At 41.4% G+C, this 26,089-nt stretch overlaps 4 protein-coding genes across 12 annotated transcripts; 2 read left to right on the top strand and 2 right to left on the bottom strand.

Moving 5' to 3' along the window:
* Positions 1 to 89: 89 nt before the first annotated feature.
* unk (unk zinc finger) lies at positions 90 to 12,104 on the bottom strand. 3 transcript variants are annotated; one of them, XM_037082475.1, is made up of 16 exons: positions 11,972 to 12,104; positions 10,351 to 10,478; positions 9,602 to 9,811; positions 7,795 to 7,971; positions 7,559 to 7,689; positions 5,575 to 5,710; positions 5,358 to 5,475; positions 5,182 to 5,266; positions 4,778 to 5,079; positions 4,589 to 4,654; positions 4,254 to 4,437; positions 4,067 to 4,168; positions 3,747 to 3,932; positions 3,485 to 3,666; positions 3,082 to 3,342; positions 90 to 2,845 (listed from the first exon to the last, which is right to left on the bottom strand). In XM_037082475.1, exons 1-16 carry the CDS (start codon positions 11,972 to 11,974, stop codon positions 2,690 to 2,692), a joined length of 2,427 nt encoding a protein of 808 aa, XP_036938370.1. In that variant the 5' UTR covers positions 11,975 to 12,104; the 3' UTR covers positions 90 to 2,689. The 3 variants fall into 3 exon arrangements, with proteins under 3 accessions (XP_036938370.1, XP_036938369.1, XP_036938371.1); XM_037082474.1 differs by lacking the exon at positions 11,972 to 12,104 and having other exon boundaries at positions 10,351 to 10,805; XM_037082476.1 differs by lacking the exons at positions 90 to 2,845; positions 11,972 to 12,104 and having other exon boundaries at positions 3,108 to 3,342; positions 3,481 to 3,666; positions 10,351 to 10,808.
* On the top strand, positions 10,832 to 12,976 carry LOC119010389 (histone H3.3A). The gene is made up of 4 exons (XM_037082509.1): positions 10,832 to 10,985; positions 11,770 to 11,907; positions 12,024 to 12,177; positions 12,284 to 12,976. Exons 2-4 carry the CDS (start codon positions 11,780 to 11,782, stop codon positions 12,410 to 12,412), a joined length of 411 nt encoding a protein of 136 aa, XP_036938404.1. The 5' UTR covers positions 10,832 to 10,985; positions 11,770 to 11,779; the 3' UTR covers positions 12,413 to 12,976.
* si:ch211-250n8.1 lies at positions 12,588 to 18,867 on the bottom strand. 7 transcript variants are annotated; one of them, XM_037082484.1, is made up of 16 exons: positions 18,745 to 18,792; positions 17,983 to 18,072; positions 17,547 to 17,654; positions 16,729 to 16,804; positions 16,457 to 16,613; positions 16,252 to 16,297; positions 16,088 to 16,146; positions 15,846 to 15,881; positions 15,607 to 15,659; positions 15,373 to 15,505; positions 14,576 to 14,790; positions 14,432 to 14,477; positions 14,029 to 14,094; positions 13,861 to 13,920; positions 13,681 to 13,766; positions 12,588 to 13,352 (listed from the first exon to the last, which is right to left on the bottom strand). In XM_037082484.1, exons 2-16 carry the CDS (start codon positions 18,017 to 18,019, stop codon positions 13,142 to 13,144), a joined length of 1,389 nt encoding a protein of 462 aa, XP_036938379.1. In that variant the 5' UTR covers positions 18,020 to 18,072; positions 18,745 to 18,792; the 3' UTR covers positions 12,588 to 13,141. The 7 variants fall into 7 exon arrangements, with proteins under 7 accessions (XP_036938379.1, XP_036938380.1, XP_036938381.1 ...); XM_037082485.1 differs by lacking the exon at positions 18,745 to 18,792 and adding an exon at positions 18,165 to 18,471; XM_037082489.1 differs by lacking the exon at positions 18,745 to 18,792 and having other exon boundaries at positions 13,078 to 13,176; positions 13,258 to 13,352; positions 17,983 to 18,460.
* A 52-nt stretch (positions 18,868 to 18,919) lies between these two features.
* zgc:194990 (uncharacterized protein LOC568410 homolog) lies at positions 18,920 to 25,910 on the top strand. Its single transcript, XM_037082505.1, has 10 exons — positions 18,920 to 19,066; positions 20,671 to 20,762; positions 20,893 to 20,991; positions 21,087 to 21,194; positions 21,737 to 21,895; positions 22,136 to 22,276; positions 22,606 to 22,657; positions 23,670 to 23,696; positions 24,286 to 24,312; positions 24,407 to 25,910. Exons 2-10 carry the CDS (start codon positions 20,700 to 20,702, stop codon positions 24,964 to 24,966), a joined length of 1,236 nt encoding a protein of 411 aa, XP_036938400.1. The 5' UTR covers positions 18,920 to 19,066; positions 20,671 to 20,699; the 3' UTR covers positions 24,967 to 25,910.
* The last annotated feature ends 179 nt before the right edge of the window (positions 25,911 to 26,089 follow it).

Here is a 26,089-nt window from a genome sequence, read left to right as displayed (position 1 = left end):
ATATATATATATATATATATATATATATATATATATATATATATATATATATATATATATATATATATTATATATATATATATATATATATATATATATATATATAGTGTGTGAATCAATGTGTGAAATGTCAAGAATGACTACAAATGTAAAAATTTTGGCAGAGAAACCTGTCACACATTGATTTTAAACATAGCAAATGAGTGGTTTAACAAAAATGTGTGTGGGTTAACATGAAAAGCGCTAAAAATTAAAAGACTACGCAAGATGACTGTATACATTTGCCTTGATTGTAATAATATGCTTTCCTCTTCCAGTTTATTTAGAAGAATATTAGAGAAAACCTGAGTGCTTTAACAGAGGCCATCTGTTGTAAATTTAAACAAATATTACCACATGTTTACATATTTTCTGCCATTAACAGTAATTGACCATTTCAATTTTCATTTGTTAAAAAAAAAAAAAAATTGTGATAGAAAAAAAAAACTTGAACAGGAGTATCAGTATAATCTAGATAAGCGCTACCAGCAGACTGGTATGACATCCCCCTTTTGACTTTGTAGGATCATTGTCTGGATGAAAGTAAATATGCCCTTTAAGTGTTTTCAGTCACAACTGTTGATTTAGTTAAGACAGCTCATTTCCTTAAAAAAACAAAAACAAAAAAAAGAGACTAACCAGTGCAGAACTTTGCTGTTCCACAGCTACTTTTGCCTCTTTCCAGAAATCTTAACAGTTACTTTTGATGCCCTGATCACACGATGGAGTGAACCAGAGTGATAGTACCAGACAACCAGGCATCACCTAGTAACACCACGGCCAAGAAGAAAATAGTAGTTTTATCTTCACTTCCATGTTGTCACGAGCATGTGCACCTCATCCATAAGCAGAATTATACTTCAGTCTATATAGCCTATACAGTTAGTGGCTTACTTTAATACAAAATACTTCCCAGTTAAATAGTTCATAATGAAGATTGCTCCTTACTGTGGATTATCATGAGTAACTGTCTTTATTTCTGGAGGGTGATCACACGAACCAGATGGATAGATAAAATGCTCGAAATGTGTTTTCATGAAGCCAAGCTTATATTTTAAAACATATCAGAATATGTTTTAGAACTATGTATGAAAATGTTTCACGGTAGAATAAATCTGGGAAATCTGTCAATTTTATTTTAAACCTGGGCCCTATATTTACATGTTTTGGTGTGTAAATGATTCATATTTACTAGGGGTGTTCATTTCTCCCTTATAGGATGATCCAATACGATTCAGGGATGATATATTTCTAATACAGGGTGATTCGGTGCAATTTGATGCAATAAGAAACAATATAACTGTATCTCAATAGGAATCTTTGTGGAATAAATGAATAGTGGAAGACAAACGTCATCTTGAAACCACACCGAGGGAAGCAGCACTGACAACAATGACTGTCATTTATGTCCATATGAGAATGTCTTCTTCTCACTGGCTATGGCCAATAATGATTATGATTATAACTTTTGCAGTAGATACAGACAGCAAGACTTGCTGCATGAACAGACATGTTGATGTCATTCATATAAACTGTCTCAAACAACCAGGCTCAGGTGCCTGATCTTGGCAGTCATGGTTATATGAAACAATTACTAGCAGCTGATGAGGGTAAGATAATTACTCCTCCTGCATATATTTCATCATGAGTATTACCATCGTCCTACCAGTGAACTCGCAAAGACTACAAAAAAGTGCAGGTTGTTATAGTGTCTGACAACACGATGGAAACTGATCCTACGGAGACAAACCTTTTGTTATCAGGAAACAACGGACTCGCTCATGGGGAAATGACGATCTGAAATCTCGTGAGGTGAGTGTATAACATTGTTGCCTCATCTGCAGTGCCAAAATCTAAATCTCTAAATCTAAATCTAAAATATTAAGCCACGATTTTGGAAATAAATTCCTGCTGGCGGTTTCTGGAAATAAACTCCAAACTCATCTCTTTAACTCTTTCCATGCGTCTTCCTGCAACATCTCACCTCTCCTGAGATTTCACAACGACTTCTCCTTGAGCAAAACTGTTTTTAGTTACAAAAAAATATCTTATATTTAACAAAAAGGTCTCTCTGTAGGAATCGTTTTTTTGTAATGTTGTCAGATACTGAGGATAACAACCTAAGCCTGTCAGTGACAAACACAAGCACTTTAATGGAGGTAACTGTGACAGCCGGAGTTTGTAATTAAGGATTACCAAAACCTTTAGTAAGTATGAATCATGTATGGACCAACACATTTAAATATAGAGCCCAGGTTGAAAAATACCGGAATTCCCCCTTTAAAGAAGAAATAACAGCAGGTATTCAAATTATCTTCATAAATCAAGAGCAAGGTATAGAACAGTGTTGCTGGTCAAGAGCAATAACTTGTAAAATGTACTGGTGTTCCATGGGTAACACTGGAGAAATTATTAATCCTAAATTCTACATTAGGAGCTTCCACTTAATGACCTGTGCTTTACAAAGTGGTCATTCATCAGTAAAAGTCATCTTAAAAATACAAAGATCAGGTCAGTGCTTGTGTTGTTACCATATTATAAAATGACCTCGGCATGATTTTTCAAATGGATGCTGAGATTGAAGGCTGGTATCTGTGGAATCCGGACTGACTGGTCTGGAATCTGTGGTGGTCCTGGCAGCGTAGTGAGGTCAAGAGAGCTGCTGCTCTGGGGTCTGTTCAGGGCAGAGTGGGCACTCTGTAGAGTTGGAGCAGCTTTCACACTGAAGTCCGTGGCCACAGGTCAGGGAAACGGAGCCTTGCTCTCCACATGTCACACAGCACTGTCTCTGCTTTCTGTACACCACCTTGGGAAAAAGAGGGAAATATTTAGAAGCAAAACTTAAACCTGAAACTGCAAGGTATTGGGTGTTTTAAGCAACCACATAAAGATGTTCACCAATATTTTGAGCATAAGAAAACTTAAAAATCAAATTCAACAAAGACCAACAAATATAGCTGGTGTGCAAATGAAACATCTGTTCGGTCAGCAGGGCTGTGCAAAAGGTCATTCACCATTTCTTTTTTTTTGTTCAGGTATTACCTGTTCCACAGCATGTAGGCAGCTACAGAGCTGAGCCTGCAAACTCAGGACTGACTCCAAAGGCAGTCGATGTAGTAGCTGGAGTTGATGCAGTGCTAGATGAGGATTGTCTCCATTCCTTAAGCTCTCCAGCGCCTCCTGCAGGAGAGAAGCCTGCCTCTGTGCCTCCTCCTCAGCCTGCCGCGCTCTCTCTGCTTCCATGGCTAACCGTGCTGCATGGGCACGGGACTCCTCCGCATCTGCTTTTAGTGCAGCCCATGACTATAAGAGGCACAATACATAATCCACTGTAATTGTAATTCATTTTTTCCAGTAATTGCTATGTGCGTAATAATGCAGATCACTGCACTACCTCAAATAGCCATTTCACAACGTTGCATGCACTGCCCCACTACCTACCTACCTGAGCTGTGTGTCTCCAGCTGTGACCCCACTGCTTCAGTGCCCTATGTGCTTCCTCTAGCTCCTGTTTAAGCCTGGAAGTCTCTGCACAGGGGCCAGTAGGCAGGAGGGTGGGGGGTGTACCAGGGGAACCCTGGCCTGATGGAAAATGCTCCCAGATATTACTGCTCATACCATTAAGACCTGCGACAAGAAGAATAAATACTGACAAAACCATACACTCGCTCTACACCACTTGATGTCCTGAATCAAATTTCACAAACCTAAAGAGCTATGAGATGGTCCCAAGAAGGTGCTTTCTGACTGGCCAGGTTGTGATATATGAGTAGAAAAGAATGGTGAAGCATGCGGCCTGATTGGGGGAGATGGTGATGGGGAGCTAAAAGGAGCAGAGCTGCTGAAAGATCCTGGGATATTTACAGGGGCAGAACTTTGAAACTGGCTACCTCCTGGAAAAGCAAAGAGACAAAAAAATTGTGATGTTCATGAGCATATGCATAGTACTGCTAAACGGTGTGATTTCTGCTCATATTTAAATTGTATGTATTTTTGTTGTGCTATTTTTTTTCATTGTTTGAAATACCCAGCATAACTCCCACACTGGGCAGAGCAGAGTTGCTCTCCAAGCTCCTCTCCAATGCCGACACGCCGAAATCATTCAGGTCGAGATCATCTAGGGCTGACTCTACAATACATACAAGACCAGAAAAATGTGTCAGATTTGTTTTAGATTTATATTGTCACAACTGCTTGAAATGTCATATACTTACCAACAACTGACTCTACAGTCTCACTGGTGGGATAAAAAGGCAGGGCGTTAGCATTCATGCCTGAGGAGATGCTGGATCCTGGTGGTCCTAGAGGGGCGGGACTGGGCGGTGTGGCAGCCAGACTGGAGGGGATGCTGGAGGATAGACTCAAAGGGCTGCCCACGGGCAGAAACACTAACAAGTCCTGAAGGAGAACCAATGTGGAATGTGGTTGTTTGGCAAAAGTGATGTAACTTTATTTCTGTTTCCTTGCAAAAAAATATAATGCATTACCAAGAAACTTCCTAAAGATAATATGTGGACTAGCTCAAAGTATGCAGAGTTTTAGACTGTACCTGTTTGCTTTGTGTTGATGCTAATTCTCTATTGCGCTGCTCAAGAGCAAAACTCCTTTGCTTAGCCTGATAACACAAAAGAATGATGACATGAAAACATGCAGGATAAGCCTCTATGTATTACGTATGAATTCATTCATAATTTCCATTTAAAAGTGACCCATAATGCCCATGTTCTGCCCCTCTCACCTGATCCTCCCTCTCAAATCCAGGCGCTCTGCAGTATGCTCCCTCTCCTGCCCAGGGAGACAGTGGCTCTGCTCCTCCACTCAAGTCCTCACACAGGGACAAAACACTTCCCAGCAGTCCCTGCTCTGTAACACATGATCCTGTAGATGGAGAGAAGGGGTCTGACACAGAACCAGAACCAGGTCCCATGTTGTGTCTGCTGGGACTAGAAGAAGCTTCCTGGGCAGGAAGAGGGTCTGGAGGTCTGGGTGGTGGAGGGGAGCTTGGTGTTGGGAATGATGCTTCCTCTGGAACAAAGGGCTCTGTAGAAGGTAGAAGAAATTTAAAAAACACCATTACATTGTAAAATAAGTCAGATCAGATGGTTTTTGAGATGTGATCAGAAATGTATTGCAGAGACTTACTTTCAACATGAGCAAAGGCACAGAAGGGCCCTCTGGGACAGCTGCCACACTGCTGCATGTCATTACACTTAGTGGATTTATAGATCTGCGACAGAGGGAGAAATAAGCACATGTTGATTTTCATCGCTTGTGATTTCTGGTCTGGATTCTCTAAGGTCACATCTAAATGGACAAACCTCTGGGTGGAACTGTTGCTCCGTTCTTGTGTGGCAATACTGACATCCCTCTGCTCCCTCACATTTACTCGGATCTCCCCATTCCTCACTCTGTTTCACGGCTGGACATGGCAATGCTCTATGGCAGCAAAAGCAAACGAGAACTTCGTTAAACGCATCCACAAGCAGGCAAAAATGCATCTTTAATGTTTTCCTTTTAAATGATGTAAGGGATTACCGGTATTTGTGCTTGTGCGGGCTGCGCCTCCTATCTTTGCTGTTATGGTAGTATGGGCAGGCATAACCTTGACGGCACAGACGAGGGGGTTTCTTACAGAGTTCTGTCTTGTAGTGGGACAGCACGTAGTTGTTATCTAAAAATTTATAACAGACAGAAGCAAACAAAGAGGAAGGCAGATGGTGAGGACCAAACAAGAGTCATCAGCTCAGATTCTTGACAGTAAAGTTCTGCTAACAGAGTGGCAGTGTTTAAAAGGGTTTACTGTGTTAAGTCGTTATTAGCACAGTCACCAACACATTCCCACTCCTTACAAAACGTTCTTTAAAGAAATAGATACACAAAGTAAAAAATACAAAAGAAAACTAGACATCTACATGGTTAATACTGACATAAAATAGAGTGCCCTACAACTAAAAACCACAGCCATTTAAATGAGGCCGATCCGACAAAGCGTTGGGGCTGCAAAAACAGGGGGCTCAAGAAAAAAGCAAACAAACAAGTTGAACAACCTGGCTCAACTTTTGCTGGACTGGTATGCAAAGTTATCAGAGATGATGTTGTGTTGGTCAGTTAAACGCACGCAACTGCACATTCCAGGTAAATTAATTTTCTGCATGAAAAGCATATTTCTACAGTCCATTTCACAATTGTTGCAATGGAACGTAAACGTAAAGTGATATCCATCTAGAGTTGGAAAACCTCATCTCATGTCCTAAAATGCTGTGTAGTGTTACTTGAATTTTTTTACCTTCAATACAATACCTTGAGGAGTATGGATATTTGAAACAAATTTTGATACCCCAAGAAACAAATGGCCACAACATTTAGGGCATTTAATTTTCATTTTCAAAGATAATTACAACAAGGCTATAACATGACGACGAGATTAGCAAAGAAAAGCAGAACAACTGTAGGAAACATTAAATATTGCAATCTCTTTAGAAACTCTGGTTTGCTCTCTGACTTGCTGTCAGAGAGAAGACGAGAAAGTGTGGCTGGCACCAGCTCTCTGACCGTCTCAAAATTCCAACGGATTTGGAATTGATTTGCGATTCAAAACATTTTTTTGATTTCCTTGATTCACAAATATATGGCCTGCTCCCCTGTGTGTTCTGAGCGAAATTCTTACAAACGCTGCATTCTTTTGGAAATGAACTTCAAAGTAATGCATGCATGCTGTAATATTTCCAGGCGCTGCACTACCCTCACAGTTTAGTTCTGCCTTTTCTTGTTCTGTCAACATCACGCTGTTAACATTTCAAATAGATTTTTGACATGGGCGGTAGGGATCTCGATTCATATTTGAACAATTTTTTTGCCCACCGCTAGACACCAGTGTATCGTTACTGTAAAAAAGTCCAGACTCCAACTCAAACTCCCTTCCAGTTAAAACTGAAGAAGCCTTTTGGATGAGAGGATAACCGTCTTCAAGACACTGAAAAAAGGCCAATTGCCTACGATGTAGCACTTAGAGTTACCATGACCTGGATGACTGAGAACTTTTATCAGCATTAGTGGAACCGTTTTTAAATTTCAGAATTCATGCATGTATCAAAAAATATATATTGTGCATTGCTTTGACGGCTTCTTCTAAACTCATGAATCCGTTACTCAATCTGGGCTTTCGTGGAACATAACTGAATTTTCACTGGTAAAGGAACAACAAGTCCCCATCCCTGCAGCACCGTTTGTATCTTAATGCTGGGCTGCTTTGGTTCTGCTGTCCTGGTGAAGTGCTGTAACACTAGCTCCTTTTACACTGTCATTCCGCCTTGTGGTCTGTATAAAAGTTATAGAGGTGGAGTGAGGGGACATTTTCATTCCACCTCTGATTTGCCAGTGGAAATAATAGCAGAGCTGTGATAGACTGGGGCAGCAGTGTATCAGTGCTGCTAGGTTCACTGTAAATAATAAGAAGGTGGTGTGAAGGGGAGCTTTCCTTGCTTATGAAATCTCTGTGCATGACGGGCTATAGATTTACCTTGCCAACGCGGCTCCTCACTCAGGATCTTCTCTATGAGTGCTGTACTTGCAGCCTGTCCCGACTGTCCGTCTCCTCCGCCTCCCTCTGTGGCCCCAGAGCCTCCCTGTGACTCCATTACCTGCACTTCTCTGTAAAGCCACAGTAGAAACATAGTGTAAGCAACTACAGCACAGAAACAGAGACTCATTTAAGTCAAAGATCAGTTGGTTTTATACATTAAGTTCTTTAGGCACCTAATATCATAAACAGGGCTGCGAAGGTCATGTGATCCATGTGCAAAGGCACAGTGGGAGCCATTTTTGCTGCAGTGGCCTTTTCCATCTGTTTCATGTATACAAGATCCTGTCTTATAGTAGCGAAGGTGATATCTGCGCTCTGTGTCACCTGCTGTCCGATGTAGAAATGGGCATCTGGAACACACAAACACAAAGAAAACATTGAAAACACGGACTACACACACTTAAACATAAGCTTAAATTTTTAAAGGAGTCAGTTCTGCCATCATTGTCTTATAGAATAACAATAAAATAAGAACAAAAAATTTAAGTAATGATACTGAGAAGAAGAATAACTTATAAGAAGTTATACTGCATCTGATAGGAAACGGTGTTCTTTTAAAATGATATTGAAAACAGATATACAATTCTTTTGTATACATATTTTTTAACTTTATAATTATTTTAGTGATTTATTAAGAGATTTTTTTTTTGCCTGTAAAATATCTGATTCCTAACAATCTAAAGAACAATCCCCAAACCCCCAAATATAACAAGTGAAGGGGGAAATTCTCACTTTAAGACTTTACACTTTTGCTTGAAAAATGACAAACACAATGAATCCATTTTCAAATCTTTTGCAAATTCATTTTTCTGCCAATTGCCAACTATACTATCTAATTTCTGGGCCAATAACAATAAAAACCCCTTGGTTAAAAGGCGGCTTTATCAAGGACTGTATATATCTGGAGTTCACACCACCAAAAATCGACCCCTTCCAAGCTGCAAAGCTATGATCCCAGCTGATACGAAGTATATGAGTATATGAGAACCCAGCACAAAACAATGGCACTGTTAAATATACTTATTTTTTTCTGTAAAAACATTGCAAGAATACAACAGTTGCAAAAATAAATATAATGGTTACAGGCCCAAACTAGGTAAATACTTTATATAAAACAACTTATCAGCTGAACTTCTGTAGGTAAGTAAAAGGTGTAAAGTCTTACATAGGAAATATTTATTCAGAATCTTCCCACCTTCACTTAATGCTGACTGTTTTCAGTGCAACTGGCGTTTTAAGGCGAGAGCTGGAAGAGTCTGAAACATTCACTTAGCACTCTAAGCACTCTCTTAGCACTCATGCATCAAACACATCCAAGAACAACCCTGAAACGACTTCCAGCCTGACATTAACATGCCCTTTGTCAGTGTGTGACAACCCCTCCCACTCTGTTTGTGATTCCTTGTGTTTTTACCTGTCCCCGTATTAAGGTAGACACAATGTCACCAATAGGTTGTCATGTATAACACAAAGGCTCAGCACATTTCAGTCTAAAAGAGTCCCACAGACAGCATGTTCAGATGCTAATGTAAAATGGCAAAGAATATGCATCAAACACAAACCTTCCCATTGTTCAACTTGACTTATAATTGAGGATAGTGTGTATCCTCAATAGCTACTCCACTGCCTTTCACCCAAAAAGACAGAAAAGATCCTTTGCTATGCAATGATCCGCACATTCAGATGATTCACTTGAGGAGTTCAATTTCAATGTGATAAGTCCATATATATTTAGCCAAAGTCACTGTTTTACAGTTAGACACAAATTACCAACAACTGGAATGTACTTCACACAGATGTGTCAACATCAGTCACCATTATCAGCCTTCCAAAAACAGTGTTGGGGTTAGTTAAGCAATTCAGTGCAAGAGCAACAATAGCACTTCCTCTTTGTCAAACGTGTAACATGTAAGGGTGTACTGGGGGGCAAACATGACGTGAAGCAGTCTTGTACAAAACTGAAATCTAGGTTGCACTCACTCATCTCCATCAGGACAGGTGCCTGTTCCCTCGTCATATTTGGTGCAGTAAACATCTGGGCTGTAGTTGAAGGTCCCATCCCGTCTTCGGATGGGCCTGCGCCGCCGCTGGTTTAGAAAGTGCCAGTGAAAACAGGAAAACGGCCTGTGTTGTGTGCATTTGTGCTGTACAAACAGGGGGCACTGCTCAGTCCTGAACTCCTTAAGATATCTGGAGAGAGGGAAGCAAGTTAAAGCGTCAGCGCATAAGTGGGATATCCTACTGGACAGTGTTAGTGTATTTGACAGTTTCTTACACAAGCAGCAGTGCACTGATACTTATTTACATTACATTCAACAATTACTTATGGAGATATTTTTTCTACGGTTAGGTGTCTGATCATAACTTATCATGAGCTGCTGTGACAACCCTCATTCCCTGGAAAACCAATCGTGTAACTAAACTAGCATTGCCTTTATGCAGCGGTGAGACATATTTACAAATGCAGAACTTTAACTGTGCAGCATCACAAAGCTTGTAAGAAATGTAAGACATGGCTACTGTGAGAAAGTAACGTTAGGCCTCTTTCTCGGTGCCCGCTCCAGATAATAAGCAAAATAGCGCTGAATAGCCATGATACGGTCATTGCACAGAAAACCAAGTGTATCATTCACTCATTTTTTAGATAAATTTGGCTGTATTTTGCTATATGCAACTACACGTGAGGTTGTGTACATTTCGCTAGCTAATCCAGCTAACTAGCTACGTACGTGTAATGTTGAGGTTTCTCGGGCTGCACGTTCAACACGGTTGCGGGAGATGTCGAGCCCCCAGCGGGCGAAGACGAAGAGGACGAGGAGGGTCCCCCGGTAGTCGTCGCTGCCGAAGATGACGGGGGCTGTGAGTGTGTTTTAGACATTTTACGCGTTTGAAGCCTAACAACAAGAACCTTGTTTTTAGCTTAGTAGCTAGGTATTCTCATTAGCTTCGAAATCCGCATTCTACAACGTTGTGAGCTTGCGCAAGGCAGGAGGAAGTAGTAGCAAGAGGACAACACGGAACTATGGGACATGAAGTTCAATTATAGCTTCACCGACGATTGGGCACCTCACGAAACATAAACGAGGTTTAACCATTTACTACATATAATTTTTGGTTGGAAGAAAAATGAGACATAGGAAAATGAGCCATGTCGTTGAAGCTCTGTGTTTTCTATTTAGATATTATCTCTTGCTTGTTAGATATAGGGAGGTGAACCAATGAACGCGCAGTGTTTATGACATGACGTCACTGCAAAGTATTAATACTCGGCTTCAACCCCCTCCCACCACAAATCGTTTTCAGCAGTGACGTTCGACATCTTGTTTGGTACGGCGAGTTCCTCAAATCAACCGACCGTCTAAAGGTAATTATTACTGGCACTATATGTAGGTTATCTACGTGGATTGGTTTTTAACAACGGTGTCGATGTATTTGAGGATCCCGGTGTTCTGCCTGCAGCCATTATTTGACAAACAGGCTAACATGTCGACATGCTAACACTAGCTAAAAATAGAACAATGGAACCTTACCTTTGACGATTCTAGTTAAACGTCACCGTTAGGTGCTAAACCCATACTAGACCTCGTTAACAAACCCATGGCTGGCTATACTTAAAGATTGAGACTGACATTATGTAAACGGTGAGTGGCCTTGAATGAAGCTTGTTGTATGTAGGCTAATGGTGGTTGAGCCCAATCGGGGCAATGTCGCTTGGGGGTGACATGAGAGCCAGTAATAATGGCGATGTCGAAAAGCAAAGGCTGACTGGCCGGGGTTGGGAGGGTGTAGGCACAGAGTGTTGTGACGGGACTCTTAGATTATAGTAGTCTTCTAAACCAGTTAAATCGTTGTCCTAGCCGGTCATGGCTCAATTTGAGACCGGGGCAACGTTGACACGGTTGTAATGGTGTCTTATTTTCGATCTTGTTCGTCGACTGGTATAGCGATGTTAGAGGGAACCGGAGCTCACTCGACGTCTCCCAGTTGTTACAGCATGGGGGAGGGGAGCTGAACGTAATTGTAGGCTAGGCTAGCATATTAGCATGGCAATTGATATTAGGTCCGTACGGCTGCATCAGTTTGGTTCTATGTTATTTTTTTTTACGCACGAACTATCAATGATTTCTCTTCTTTGGGCTGCTTTTTAGTAAGTACGCCATGGCCCGTACCAAGCAGACTGCCCGTAAATCTACCGGAGGAAAGGCGCCAAGGAAGCAGCTCGCTACCAAGGCAGCCAGGAAGAGCGCCCCTTCCACTGGAGGAGTGAAGAAGCCCCATCGTTACAGGTGTGTGTGTGTGTGGAATATTTATCATTAACTGGGTTTTGAGTCTATTATATGCAATACTTGCCATATCCAAATACCAGGAGCTCAACCCCCCTTTTTGTTGTTGTTGTTTTTAGGCCCGGAACTGTGGCTTTGAGGGAGATCCGTCGCTACCAGAAGTCCACGGAGTTGCTCATCCGCAAGCTGCCCTTCCAGCGTCTGGTCAGAGAAATTGCCCAGGACTTCAAGACTGACTTGCGATTCCAGAGTGCTGCTATTGGAGCACTCCAGGTAAAAAAGACTTAAATTAAACTTCATACAATAAAAATTATAGAACTAGTGGGCAATGAGTGGTGGTTTCTATGATCCTAATGTGTTTTTATTTATTTTTAAATAGGAAGCCAGTGAGGCTTACCTGGTGGGTCTGTTTGAGGACACAAACCTGTGCGCCATCCACGCCAAACGTGTCACCATCATGCCCAAAGACATCCAGCTGGCCCGTAGGATAAGGGGAGAGAGGGCCTAAGCAGTTGGTGGCAACATTGTCAAGACAAATGATTCTATTTATCATACTTAACCATTCTTGTGGATTTTTATTTCTTGGGTATTTTTTAATACATTCTTTTTTTGAATTTTGTATTGTATTTTTAGACTGGGACAATTCATCAGTCATTCCACAAGCCTGAGTACATGTGCAGTAGTTGGAAGTATTGTGCAGTAGGAGTATCCATCATGGGTCATCATTACTACATGTTACAGCCATTATGCCACCCCTCAAGTTTTTTTTGTGGGTAACAGGCAAATTCTGGGGATGAAGCAAGGATGAATCTTCACATCTTCCATGGGGTCCAGGGTTTCTTCAACAATCTACCATCTACCACAAAATGCCAGCATGTCATGCTCATCAGGTTTCACCAGTGTCAGGTTCAGTTGATACTCAACACTTGGTGGCAAGAAGCATGGCCCCCTCTGTATTTTTCTGGACTGCTTTTTACATGTTTTTCAACATAAAATCTTGGCAGCTACATTTAATACTATTTATGGAAATGTTGTCACATGTCTTTCTATTAAAGTCTTTATGAGTAGAAAAGCCTTGTGTTCTGCCCATGTGTTTGTTTTTGTTTTTTTTTGTTTTTTTGTTTTTGTTTGTTTTTTTTAATGTATTTGATATTCAGACAGTATTGCAGTGGGTATGTTGTCACAGAAATTGCCTTTATTTACAACCACTTCAAATAAGTTGAACGCTGTTGAGCTGTCATACAAACCACTCGGTATGCTTGAAACCGGTTGCTGTAAAAACAAACACATAAATGTAAGCTTGCTCGCTAAAGATGGGGACAAGCAATTCGTATGAACTCATGGCTGTCTCACCAATACGACAGACAATCTCTTCACACTCCTTGGTGGTGCTTGCCCGGAGTGCAACACAGCAGAAGCCAGTAGACTGAGGGGTGTCTGGGGAGTCTCTGTGAACAGAGCCAATCATATGCTTAGCTATCATGTGGGTCCAGCCAATGACAACAGTGGTGGCTTGATTGCATCATTACATGTCATTGGAAGGGAGTGGCCTAAACTATCTGTGTGGGGTGAATCCCTTGTTACAACAGATCAAAATGCAAGTTGAGGAAAAAAAGTCAGATGAATATGCATAAAGTTAAATAGAAAAAAATAGATTTACAAAAAAGTGGAAAGTGACCGTTCAGGTTGTGCTTGAGTTAAATGGTCTGATGGTTGTGGGGATGAATGATAGTTGATGCATAAATAATTGGTATGTAGTATGTGTTTAATACTTACGCCACACAGAATGCAAATATTGTGTAGTCTGGTTGACCAAATCTCCCAACACATGAAATCTCAGGATAGTGATGCTTAAACAGCTCCTGAGCAAACACAGATATAATGCACGTGTTATTGGCCATTGTCATGCATTAGCAAAGAGCAACTCAGACTGAAATGAACTACGTGTCCACTTACCTGCTTACTGCAGCTGTCTGTGCAAGTCAAATGTGTTTCCTTCATGTCTAAAAGCACCTCCTATGAGAGAAATTACATCACCAACAATATGATGATAGTGACAAGGAAGTGTTTAGAGGGACAAGACGACAGAAACAAACATGCCTGAAGCAGCATAAGCTACATTACCCTGCTTGGCTGGTTTTTCTGCAACACTTGTGGAATGGCGTGCTGCAGCACCTCCTTGCCTCCAAACTATTAAAGGATAAGACTGGATATCATAGCAGTAATACATGAGACTAGTGCCATTTTTCCACTTGTACTTTCAGCCCCGCCAATTTGCATTTCCATTAGCAGTTTTCCTACGCCGAGATGAGTCGAGTAATTTCATCAAGTTGTTTGTAAACTATCTGCACAAGCATGTTGTTGTTTTAAGACACACCTTCAGGCCAAGCTATGATAGCAAAAGCCCTACGGTGCCGAGTCAAATCGATAAGAGCCAGGCCGGCAGATGTAATGGAAAAACGGCACAGCACACATTTAAACAGAGATTGAACATTTATCTGACTATAAAGTAAAAGTGATTACTTACCATTCCAATGCTTGTTTTTCCCAAGAACTGCACTATGTAAACAATCCTGTTGAGAAGAGGTGAGCCAGTGTCTTGATGTCAAGAATGCAATTGATATAACACAGTGATCCTTAAATCATAATTATGGATTAGTGACAAACTTGCCTTCCCTCTTTGAGACACTGTGACAGAGAGCTTCTTTGGTCCTTAGAAGCTGACTGCTGGGAGGGAGCAGGACCGATTTGCATGCTGGGGTTTTCCATCCTTAGGGCACGCAGGCTTTTAATGAGAGGCCGATACACTGTTCCATCCTGAGCCCTCCATCGCAGAACACTGATGGTCAGTGGGCAGCCCTTCAGCCGAGACAGAACCACACCTGCCTTTGAAAATAGAGGTAAACGTATTGTAACTCTCTGTACAGCAACTTTGAAGGCATGTACAGTCCCAAATGTAGACAGACGCCTGAGAGTGGCAGGTTTTTAATCCTGCAAATGTTTATCAGGTCTGTCAAAGGTGTGACTTGTCGGTGATGTATGCTTTGATTAAAAGGTTAATACAGACAGGATTTGGGTTGGACTACAGTATATGTTATTTCATCTCAACTGTTATTTCATCTCAACTGAACCGGTGAGACAAAACTTAAAAGAGAATCAGGGAGATGTTTTTCAAGCAGACACAGGTGTGAGAATAGGTCTAGTCAGGCAACATAAGTGAGAAAACCTATGGGGATATTGAGTAGCAGCATTACACATCCTACTCATGTGATATATGCCTTTTCACAAAGAAATTTAAATATAAACGGGTGTAATTTACAGGGTTCTGAATTCTATTTAGCTGCTTCAGTTTCAGGGTACCCGCGTCGCTCATGATGGCTCACTGTTTTGGCTTTCACAGACACGAGAATAGACCAGTCACTGGTTATTGCGTCAACATACAGTATAACGCTGCATGTTTGAAGATACCTGTCCATTCTTGGAATTCCTGAGAGACGTTCCATTGATCTCATCAATAATGTCACCAGGGCAGATAAACTTGTCGATGTGAGCCTGACCACCAGGCATCAGGTCAAGGACGAAGACACGTCCACTGAGATACCTGAGTGACAGACAGGCCAATGATGCAGCAGGTTGTACAGATCTATTATGAGTAGATATACTTGATGGAAAAATAAATACTTTGTAAGGAGATATACAAACCTCAACACCATCCCTACCTCCCGACAGGGCACTACTTCATACGTCTCACACACCTGTAAACATACAAATAATTAACAACCTGTCTGCTACATTCTGTTCAGTTATCTCAAAGCAATGTGTTCTGCTTGGGAGATTTGTCTATGTATGTTTCTGAGGATCTTGAAGCTCCTTTGGCCACATAAACCATAATAATATTGTTGTGATGCTGTGAATTACTAAATAATAATCATGTTTCTCACCGGTAGGAGCCAGCTCTCATCAAGAAAACTGCAATTCTGTGTAAAGAGACCAGTGGTATGAGTACAGTCCTTTGATTTCAAAGTGATTTGACAGAATAGCTGCTTTTGCCACAAGATAATTGGCATTAGAGTAGACAAGGTTATATTTTGAAGGAGAATCCTGTCTGGCTTGAAAATTGTGAAAATGGATGAACAGTACATTTTTAGTTTTTTAATAGTATAAATAAAGGACCTGCTCTGACCTCCATGTTCAGTTTAAATTCCATGTGAGAGAGGACCAGCAGCAGCGACATGAAAGGCTCTGAAAGAGGGAGAACACTGTTGTTGATGATGGATACTGAAAAGCAGTGGTGACAGGTTTGTTCAGCATTTAGTGAAAACAATGAGATCAAGTAAAAAGTCTCACCCACAAACTCTTCATTCCTGAGAATTGACACTTCTGGGCTGTACCACTGGAGGGGTTAGAAACAGTATTCCCAAAGCTGTTTTAGTGAATTAGAAATACTTTCACTCAACTCTAGTAATGAGCACCTACCAAGAAAGGACATATATAGGCAGAAAAACTCTATATAATTGCATGTGGGAAACTGTATCTGGTCAAAGTGTCTGACCTCCAGGACTCTGGGCGTGTGCAGCAGGTGTGAGATGAACTGTGGCAGAGCTTTGCGGCTGAGGGCCAGTCTGAGCAGGTAGCGGCCTCTGCCCTGAGCTGAGAGCAGCTTTCTGCAAACTCTGGTCTGCTCCACTGCCAGGGACAGAGCAGACAATCTACACACATCACCAGAGACAACAGGTATTGGAAAGGCTTAGTACTGTCTATTACAGAGAACTGTTATAACAATGTCACAGTTCCTGTCAGTTAATGCAAGCAGGGTGCTATTACCTGCCACAGGCATCATGGTGAGTAAGCTGTTCAAAACTCTGCCAGTAGTCTCTGTGTACCAGACTGATGACTGGCTCTGAGGTACAGCAAACACACACTCAGTCCATACCACAAAAACATACTTGGCATGTAGTGCCTCAGCAGATGTAGTATTAAAGGGAAAGTTCCCCTCAAAATGAAAATTCAGTCATTTTCTACTCACCCCCATGAAGATGAAAAGTTAGTCTGACTTGACTGAATTTTTGTAGTCCACAAAACAATTCCAGAGCTTCACATCAAAAAAGCTTTGCCGTAATCTCCCAAACAACTGAAGGAGACGGGGACTTGTTCCAAACAAACAAACAAACAAAAAACAACAATCCAAAATACATCAAATGGGTCAATAGAGCTCCTTAGCGTAGTTCAGGTTTTTGGAAGGTCCAAGATGCAGACAGTGCACCATAAGGCTTTTTAAATGAGCAACTACTGGGAAGGTTTTTAGCTTTAAAAAGGATGTAAATAACAATGTTTTTCTGTGAAGCTCGAGAAATGTTCTGTAGACCATGAAAATTCACCCGACTTCCATTGGCACGGGAGTGTGTGGATAACAACTATATTTTCATTTGGGGTTGACTCATCCTTAATAATGTATAATAAAATAAAATACATAAATTCAGCCCCGAGTTTAAACAATTACAACTATCTGAAGCATGCATTTTTGACACCAGGAGTAAAAGCTTTCAATACAGGCATGTTATCTCTGCAATGCATTGATAAAGAACACTGCAGTTTAACAAAAATGGCATTGTAATTTTCCAGGTGAAACATATTATACTGACGCTGGAGCCCCTTCCTGAGGACCAGTTCCAAGAGTTCACAGCAGGAGGCGAGATGAGGGTTGGCGTCCGTCACCATCTCTCCATCTGACAGCAGATTCAGGACACACACTGGCAAGTGGGAGAAAAACAAGCAATTGACAGTGGGTGTGTTGTGAGCCCGCCTGACAGTTGCCACCCGTTCAGAAGCCGTGATCATTCGAACAACTCACTAATCAACACTGCGCGGCAGAAGATTAACGATCTGAAAGATGTTGTTTATGTGATCAAATAAAATAAAATCAAAAAGATAATGCTTTTCTCATACGACCCAACACAGTCGTTTGTCTTGGTGAGCCACCAGAAGCGCAGAGTAGGACGAAGCAATTAGCTGCATCTGAGGCGGAAATTATGAGCCAATAAAACCACGTTTGCATTATGCGCTTCCTACGATCCTTACCTTTGAGAGTGCCGAGCAGAGGGTCTTTAGGTGCCATGTTGGGAGGGACAGCTATGAGCACAGACTGTCGTTATTGACACACGCAGCTTCCTGTCATTTAAGCACAGCGACACCCGTTGGAATCACACTTCCGCGCAGCCTGCCTACCTAACATACCGAGACACCTTCCCATTCCACAGTACCTGGCACGGGCAGACGGGGGAGGGATTACAAACTGTGACTGGTCTTTGACATCCATCAGACAGCTATCGGTGCTAAGAGACACTCCCCTGTGTCTCGAAATGAAATAAACATAACGCGATATGACGTGTTTATTGACGGTAGTGACATCTGCTGTTCTGTTTCAAGACATGCTGTGATGCCTTCAAGGACTCACTGTAGGCCATATTGGCGGTCAGCTTGCAAGTGTTGTTGCCTGATGAATTGGTTAAAGTAGCTAACCCGTACTTTAGCGGGTTGGCTACTTTAACTACGTTACCTAATTCCTATGCTGCAGAGACTCAGTCTGTAAAGTAACTCGAGATTTGTTGTATGTTTTGTGTGTGTGTGTGTGTGTGTGTGTGTGTGTGTGTGTGTGTGTGTGTGTGTGTGTGTGTTTCAAGCTAATGTGAAACGATACATGATCATACATCACCTCTTGGACTTAACAGAAAATTCTTACGTGTAGCTAATAAGCACACACCATTTCTAGAAGTCAAACCGCCAAACAGCATGAGGCAATATCAGTGCGAGAGAAATAAAGAATACTGGCAGCAAAGTTACCTTTTGGCTTGCAACGGTGTTGAGTACACTCGAGTAAACCACAAGAAAGACGTAAAACAAAAGGTGAGGGCACCTGGAGGAGAGCGCTGCGGTCCTCTCAGGTCAGTGAAGCTGTAGCGACCTCGCGCGCCTCCTCTGCAGAACTGCAGCTCGGTAGGTCAGATTAGAGCGCGCGCTCTGTGCCCGCTGCCGCAGTTGAGGAGCGGATGAAGCCTGAGTCTCACAGGGATGGCGGAGTGCTGAACGGCTACGAGTTTGCTTGGAAACATCGCGGAGGAGCTGCACAAAGTTGTCCGCTTTAAGGAAATTCTCCCATAACAAGGTCAGGCTCCCCCCCCGTTCTCCATAAAAACGCTAATTTTGACGGAGAAAAATCGTCTGGACTGTGCCGCCCGGTCTTGGGCGTAATTAAGCAACCTGAAATAGCCTTATTTGTGTTCCTGATAGTGATTGTTATCCATTTTGGAAAAAACCTAGCTAATGCGCACTGACGGTAGTTTTATTTATTCATTCGTGTCTTAAACATTTTTTTTTTTAAATGCTCAGTTTTGACGACGGCAGACAGTAGAGAACAACCCCTAAATTATGCAGTCTTTTTTATAGACGTTCTTTTAGATATTATAAAACAATGCTTCCCTTGTTATTTGACGGTTGTTGTGTGCGTTGCACTATGTTTTGATGCTGACAGGCAGAGGTTGCTCTGTCAGTGTGTCCCAATATAGAAAGTCACTACCTGCGTTCCTACAGCAATGGCACCGGTGATAATCCCTGGATTTCCTCTAATCTTTCAAGCTCTTATCCAACACACCCAGCTCCACTACCACTTACACACAGAGTTTTCGCTACCAAAAAATAAACCTACTGTCTATCCAGAAGTGAGTATTCAAAGATTTCTATCCAAAACTTGATGGACGAGCCATGCAATGGCATAGGTTTCCTCTTATCTGAATGTATTTCAAATTGAACAAAAATGTATCCACTTGATTAGTTAAGAGGCTCAGTGGCACGTCTCTGCATGTCCCCTTCCTTTCCAGCACGTGTGATGGCCCAAAGTTGACATGGACTACATGTGTAGACACTAGACTCAGTTATTCAGTTATGTGATATGTTTAACCACAGTGTGCATTTTCAAGCAGTTGTTTTAAGTGATCATCATCATTAGCAAACGATCAACCAAAATGAGTTATGTTTTAGAAAATCATTAACTCCTATGTCGTCTTCCCTCAAAGAAAAGTCTGTTGTGGATTGAACTGACAGGTAAACATTCAGTCCTGACATAAAACCACCATGTCTTTGATTCAGCCCTTGGAAAGTCAGCACCAGCATCCTTTGGCTCAGCTGCCACCCCTTCATCACAGAAAGAACACCAAATCCCCTCGGCGCATCAAACTGGCGTGCAGGGGCGGGCTGCTGAATCAACAGCAAACCGGTCCAACGCTCCCCCGCACCCTCCGCAGTGTTTTAAAAAAGGGCTCTGCACTGCTGTTTCAGATCTCCTTGGGAATTAATTTCCTATTTAAAGGCTGTGATGGAGATGCATTGCCCCACACACACCATGAAATCCTGTTAGTTTGCAATATTTTTTGCAACATTGTTTCTCACTTGTGTGTGGGTGTGTTGAGTAGGTGGGCTGTGTCTTTCCTCTCCTCTCCCAATGTGTGGGTTCTTTTTTCCCCCTCCTCCTCACCTACTGATAGCTCAGAGTGCTTAATAATGAGCTCTCTGTGGACTGTGGATGAAAGTTCTGCAGTGCTTTTCTCTCTCTCTTTACACACAGACATACCTTTCGCCACCTCTCATAAATTAGCGATTTCTGCGCCCTCATCGATGTGTGTGGCTGATGTGAGCCCAGTCAGCTGCACTTCAGCTCCAGCTCTTGACAGAGTGAGTGCCAGCGCACTAAAGCTTTTTATTATTGTACCACAGGGCATCTCTCTCACTCTACAGCTGCCAGCATGATGAAGGACTGCCTGCAGTTCCTTATCGAGCCGGCCAAAAAGCTCAAGATTCGACTCAAGGTATGGGTTTAAGACTCTGTTCTACTCTGATAGCACAAGTTTGCTGCAGGTCATACATTCTGTACACCTGGCTCCAAAATGTACATCAGGTCATATTTTTCCTTATTTGTCTTTTGTCTCTTTGTTCCAGGAGTCTCATAAGCGGGTGAAACATGAGAAAAAGGAGCCGCTGGTGGAAAGTCAGTTATTTATTATGGAGCTGGCTCGAGAACTCAACAAAATTTGCCAAGTAAGCTCTCCTCCTCCTATCCTTTCTTACTCACACAGACAGACATGGATCTACTCTACATATCTCATCAATACTATTTTGTATATTTACACTAGAGGTCAAGCATTCTTGGCCATATCTGGACCAGTGAGGACATCTGGCCAGCCAGTGTGTGTCGGGATTTTATTGTGGAATGGGCTTCTGTGTTGGAGAAGAGAGTGCAGGTAGGTACAGTCTAGAGCTTGTTTAGTTGGCAACTATGAAATCAAGCGGCATCTGCATTGATAATCAATTCATTGTTTTTGAGTATACTTTAAGTGGAAAATAAGTCAAAATTCAGTGTTGTCAAAACAAGACATTTTGGGATGTCATCTCGACACCTGGAAGGACATTTTATAAACCAAACAGCTAATTGATTAATCAAGAAAATAAGAAAGATTAAAAGACAGTGCTTTCTGTGCTTTTGCTTTTGATTCATTGATTAATCAGCTGAACATTTTCATATTTAGATATTCAATATACAAAATATCAGAAAATAGTGAAAATTGTCCAAGGCAACTTCGAGTCTTCATCTTTGTTTTGTCTGACCAGCAAACCAGATGGATGTTCTGTTAAATATAATATTAAACAGCACTTTCCATTTTTGCATTAAAATTACTTGAATCAATTATTAAAACAGTTGCAGATTTGTCAACTGATTCATTCTTTCACATCCACTTTTTAATTAAAAAAAAAAAAATGCTTGGTTTAAATCTTTCTCTTTCAGCCAAGGATCATTCTGTCTGACTACCAGAATGACAAACCAGAGAAGAAAGACTGGAAGGGACACCTCCTGTGCATGCTGGAGGCAGGGGGTGAGTGCGACATGGGGCCCCACAAGAGAGTCATCATGGACTGGACACGGGAGATGAAAAGCAGACCTCAGGTGAATATAGGATGGTGGATGTTGTGGATAATGTGTGCCAGCTTTTTTTTCATGGCTACCGCTACCAGGTGGCTGCTCGGTGATTAGAATCTGACCCAGTTCCCTCCTTGCATCTGATAAAGATGATTAAGATAAACCCTGCCCTTGATAATCATCCCACCACATTCAGAGCTGTGCTGGAGCTGTGATCACAAGAATGAGTTAACATCAAGTTCATTGTTTCTAACACATTTATTCCAGCCCACCATCTGGCCGGGTGAGCCCGTGCTCATGATGCTAGACGACCTGGAGTTCCAGTGGAAGAGGGGTCGCCTGCCCAACCTGCTCCCAGCCATGGAGCTGTTCTTGCTGGCTGTGCTGAACGCTGATAGCCCTGTCAAGGTGTGGACGTCTGTCGTTATATTTCCTTGATTAGATTGGGATGAATCTTCGTCACTTTCCAGGATCAAAGTTTTTTCACTCCTCTAATCTATCATGAATGATAAGACAGTATATCAGTATAAGCAGCTAATTGGATTTGATTAGAGTGTTAAAAGGATTGAAAACATGATAAATTAGCATGATGTTGTCAGCTTGGTAGAGTAAACAATGTGAAGCATTATGTATACTGTGCTGCATGGCACCCAGTCAGGCTAATCTCTTCATGTCATTGTTAAACCCACCTCAGCCTGCCTTGTATTTACTGTTGCTTTATGTATGTGTGTGTTTAGGAGGACGTGACAAAGCAATGGCTGGTGAGAAAGCAGCGAAGCCAGAAGATTGGTGAGTTCATTGGAAAACAGTAACATGTTAATTTTGTTAAAGATAACCAAACCCTGCATTTAAATAAATAAATGAATATATATATATATATATATATATATAGAGATATATAGATATATATATATATATATATATATAGAGAGAGAGAGAGAGAGAGAGAGAGAGAGAGAGAGAGAGAGAGAGAGAGAGAAAGACGTTAGTCAGCATTTTAGATGATTACAAGCCATCCATAATGTGTTAATTGCTATTGATTATAACAGCATGTCTGCATAGAGTAGTGCTATCGACTGCATCAACATCTTTAGTCTGAGTGAAAGTTGATTAGTCCTTTCTGTTAGAACTAATCAGGATTGATAAGTGATTCAGTTATGGTGCAGGTGGGGAGAGTAGCATGTAGACGCAGTGTTGGAAGAAGTACTCAGATCCTTTACTTAAAGGAACAGTTCACCCAGTAATGAAAAGCACTAATTTTATACCCACTCCCATGCTGATGGAAACTCAGGTCAAGTTTTGTAGTCCAGACAACACAAGCTTAACAGCAAAACAGTGTTATAACATTCTGCTAAACAGCTTAGGTAGATGGGGACTAATATATTAAAAGTAAAAAAATTTGAAAAAACATAAAAATGGCTTGGAGCTGTATGGAGGTTGTAATCCAAGTCTCGGGAATCCCAGAGATCCAAAATTGATTTGAAACAATGTTATTTACATCTATTTCTTCCTGTATGATATATGATACATAAATAAACGCTTCAACCTTGAGTTTAAATGAATACATATGTAGATATGTGGTTTTCACAGGACAAAGAGGGTATGACAATTTGTAAACTGAAATGTAATTTATTATTAACAGATTATTAACTTAATCTGTCAGACAGATGCCAAATTTGCCTCTGATATGTATTGGAGTTGTGGTATACAATAGTATAGAATGGAGGTACTTGAGCACATTGAATTTGTGACTGTGCTTGAGTAAATGATAGTAATCATACTAATCACTTTGTTCTTTCAGATGCTGTCCGCTACATCCCCCACAGTGGTGAGTAGACTGACTGTCATTGAAATGTTTTACAGTTTAATCATATGGAATTCTGACACTGTATGGAAATCAGCACCAGTAGTAAATGTGGGTTGGTAGAAGAGCCATCATGTCAGTAATTTGATAACTTATTTAAGGTTTCAGCCCCATCATAAAAAAAAATATATTATCAAATAAACTACAGATAAAAGCAACATATCTTCACAAGAGATAAGCTGAAATTACCAATTGTTTGGCATAATTGGTTTAAAAGTAATATTCATTTCAGTTAAGTGACTAATTTCAGAACTAAAGTTTTGATGGTTGAATTGCTTTTTCAGCCACTAGGGGGCAACAGAATAAAGGTTACACCTAAAGTTGATGTTTTTAACTTGCCAGCAATCATTTGCCTATTTACACATCCAGCAGACATAGAGTAACATTGGTATTCAAATTCAGTCATGTTTGTGCTCAACTGATTAATTTAGTTTCATCTTTCTCTCTCATTTTTATTCTGATTTTGGTCTGTGAAGACAGTTTCTAACTGTGTCTGCTGTTTGCAGGTAGTGCATGTTTGGTTTAATGAGTGTTTACTTCTTTTTCTTTACAGTGTGGAATTGGATCTGTGATGCTGCAGGTATGAACGCCAAATCCAATTAAATCATCTCTGTTCCTCATCGTAATCTGTTGCAGATTTTGACATCTTTCCCCCCTGGTCTGTTTCTCCACAGACGATGTAACTCTGGACTCAGACTCAGCCAACCCAGACTTGCTTATCTCTAGTGATGAAAAGCGCATGCGGTGTGGCCTGGAACATCGCGAAGTTCAGCAAAGTCATCAACGCTTCAATGGCTGGTGGTGTGCCGTGGGCCAGGAGGGCTACACCAGCGGACGGCATTACTGGGAGGTGGAGGTGGGTGAGCGCGACTGGCGGCTGGGCGTTGCCAAAGCATCTGCGGTGCGGCAAGGTTTCCGCTCACTCAACACAGACACAGGCTACCTGACCCTCCGTCTGGAGAGGGGCTCAGATCTGAAGGCCCTCACAGTTCCCGCCACCCTGCTGTCACAGAGTGTGGTTCCCAGGAAAGTTGGGGTATACCTGGACTATGAGCAGAGCCAGCTGTCTTTCTACGATGTGGAGAAGCGCTCCCATCTGTACACCTACAACGAGAAGTTCACAGAGGAACTGTACCCCTTGTTTGGGACTGTGGAGGTGGTCAAAGACCTGGTGATCAGGCCTGCAGATCTCAGACAGCCGTGCCTCTGTCCCGGGCCCTGCCTCTGGAACTGAACTTGGGAGAGTGGGGAGTTCACCCCAAAATCCATAACGTATATTTTTCCTTTTACCCACACTGATGTTTGCCTATCTAGATGGATAAACAGCACTACAGGTAAGAGGACAAATGTGTTTTTTTGGTTTTGGGGTGAACTGTCCCTTTAATACACATCAGTCACTCCTCAGTCCCGATCCTCAGCAACCCAGAGAGTCTGTGCTTTTATTCTTGTCCATTGTTTAGTGAGTTTGACTCTTGTGTGCTGTGTCTAGACTAAAGGTCTGACTCTTTCTGTGGGTTGCCCTGTAAGATCTGGAGCAACAAATGCCATCATTCTGCATTTCAATTTGAGTTACTCTGCCTTCATGGAGACATACAGTGTTTGACAATTTGTATTGTAAAGATGAATATTTTAAGGCTGTTGTGTCAAAACCTCAAAGACAGCTTTGTTTTTAGCTGGGTGAAAAGGTTTTATCCATTCTGTCCATTAAGGTTTCATAGGGTTTAGAAGTCCACAAAAGCCCTCAGAGGAACAGTATTTTTTTTGGTTTGTTTAAAGTTAAAACATAAAAACACTCAGAGTGGGTTTGCGACAATATGGAAATGTATTTTTTTGACTACTTTTTTGATTACTTTGGGATGTAAAAACAAGAACAACATTTGCAAATGTTAAAAAAGCATGAAGGCTCTGTGAAACGATGTGCAACTAGCTACTCAGAGCCTCAGAGCAGCAAATCAGTGCAGCTGATGAGAGCTTGCGAACACACACAGATAATTACAGACTGGGCTGACACATGTGACGAATTAATTCTCACTCTGTTTGCTTCTGTGTCTCAAGCTTCCTGCACACATTTGTCAGGCATGAACTTGTTTTGCAGCTGTGTTTTTGTTTATGTGTGCAGTATTGAGATATTGACGCTTTTTTTCCCTGCAAACATCAATAAATGAACTGTAAATGCTTTATCTTGTCCTCAGTGGTGACATATACAGATCTAGAAATGAATTCCACTGTAATACAAATGTATTTGTTTTAAATCTTTATTATTAAGTGCAACAGAATTGACATAACAAAAACAACATGCAAAAAAGTAAATGATACGTCAAACAATATGATCAGTACATCAATTCTTAACTGAGTCG

Source organism: Acanthopagrus latus, chromosome 20, assembly GCF_904848185.1.
Source record: "Acanthopagrus latus isolate v.2019 chromosome 20, fAcaLat1.1, whole genome shotgun sequence".
NCBI classification, from domain to species: domain Eukaryota; kingdom Metazoa; phylum Chordata; class Actinopteri; order Spariformes; family Sparidae; genus Acanthopagrus; species Acanthopagrus latus.
Note: the sequence above shows the minus strand (reverse complement) of the source record. Positions and strands in the feature narration are given on the sequence as shown.

Excerpts from the sequence above, each read along its gene's own strand:
- unk (XM_037082474.1), bottom strand. The coding sequence starts at position 10,499 with ATGTCTAAAACACACTCACAGCCCCCGTCATCTTCGGCAGCGACGACT. Across the intron at positions 5,267-5,357 it reads AGCAACAGTTCCACCCAGAG|ATCTATAAATCCACTAAGTG; the intron begins GTTTGTCCATTT and ends CCTCTGTCGCAG. Across the intron at positions 4,438-4,588 it reads CATCAACACAAAGCAAACAG|GACTTGTTAGTGTTTCTGCC; the intron begins GTACAGTCTAAA and ends GTTCTCCTTCAG.
- si:ch211-250n8.1 (XM_037082484.1), bottom strand. The coding sequence starts at position 18,019 with ATGGCACCTAAAGACCCTCTGCTCGGCACTCTCAAAG. Across the intron at positions 14,095-14,431 it reads GAAAAACAAGCATTGGAATG|TTTGGAGGCAAGGAGGTGCT; the intron begins GTAAGTAATCAC and ends ATCCTTTAATAG. Across the intron at positions 13,921-14,028 it reads AGAAAAACCAGCCAAGCAGG|GAGGTGCTTTTAGACATGAA; the intron begins GTAATGTAGCTT and ends TTTCTCTCATAG.
- zgc:194990 (XM_037082505.1), top strand. The coding sequence starts at position 20,700 with ATGATGAAGGACTGCCTGCAGTTCCTTATCGAGCCGGCCAAAAAGCTC. Across the intron at positions 21,195-21,736 it reads TGTTGGAGAAGAGAGTGCAG|CCAAGGATCATTCTGTCTGA; the intron begins GTAGGTACAGTC and ends TTTCTCTTTCAG. Across the intron at positions 22,277-22,605 it reads ACGCTGATAGCCCTGTCAAG|GAGGACGTGACAAAGCAATG; the intron begins GTGTGGACGTCT and ends GTGTGTGTTTAG.
- LOC119010389 (XM_037082509.1), top strand. The coding sequence starts at position 11,780 with ATGGCCCGTACCAAGCAGACTGCCCGTAAATCTACCGGAGGAAAGGCG. Across the intron at positions 11,908-12,023 it reads AAGAAGCCCCATCGTTACAG|GCCCGGAACTGTGGCTTTGA; the intron begins GTGTGTGTGTGT and ends TGTTGTTTTTAG. Across the intron at positions 12,178-12,283 it reads CTGCTATTGGAGCACTCCAG|GAAGCCAGTGAGGCTTACCT; the intron begins GTAAAAAAGACT and ends ATTTTTAAATAG.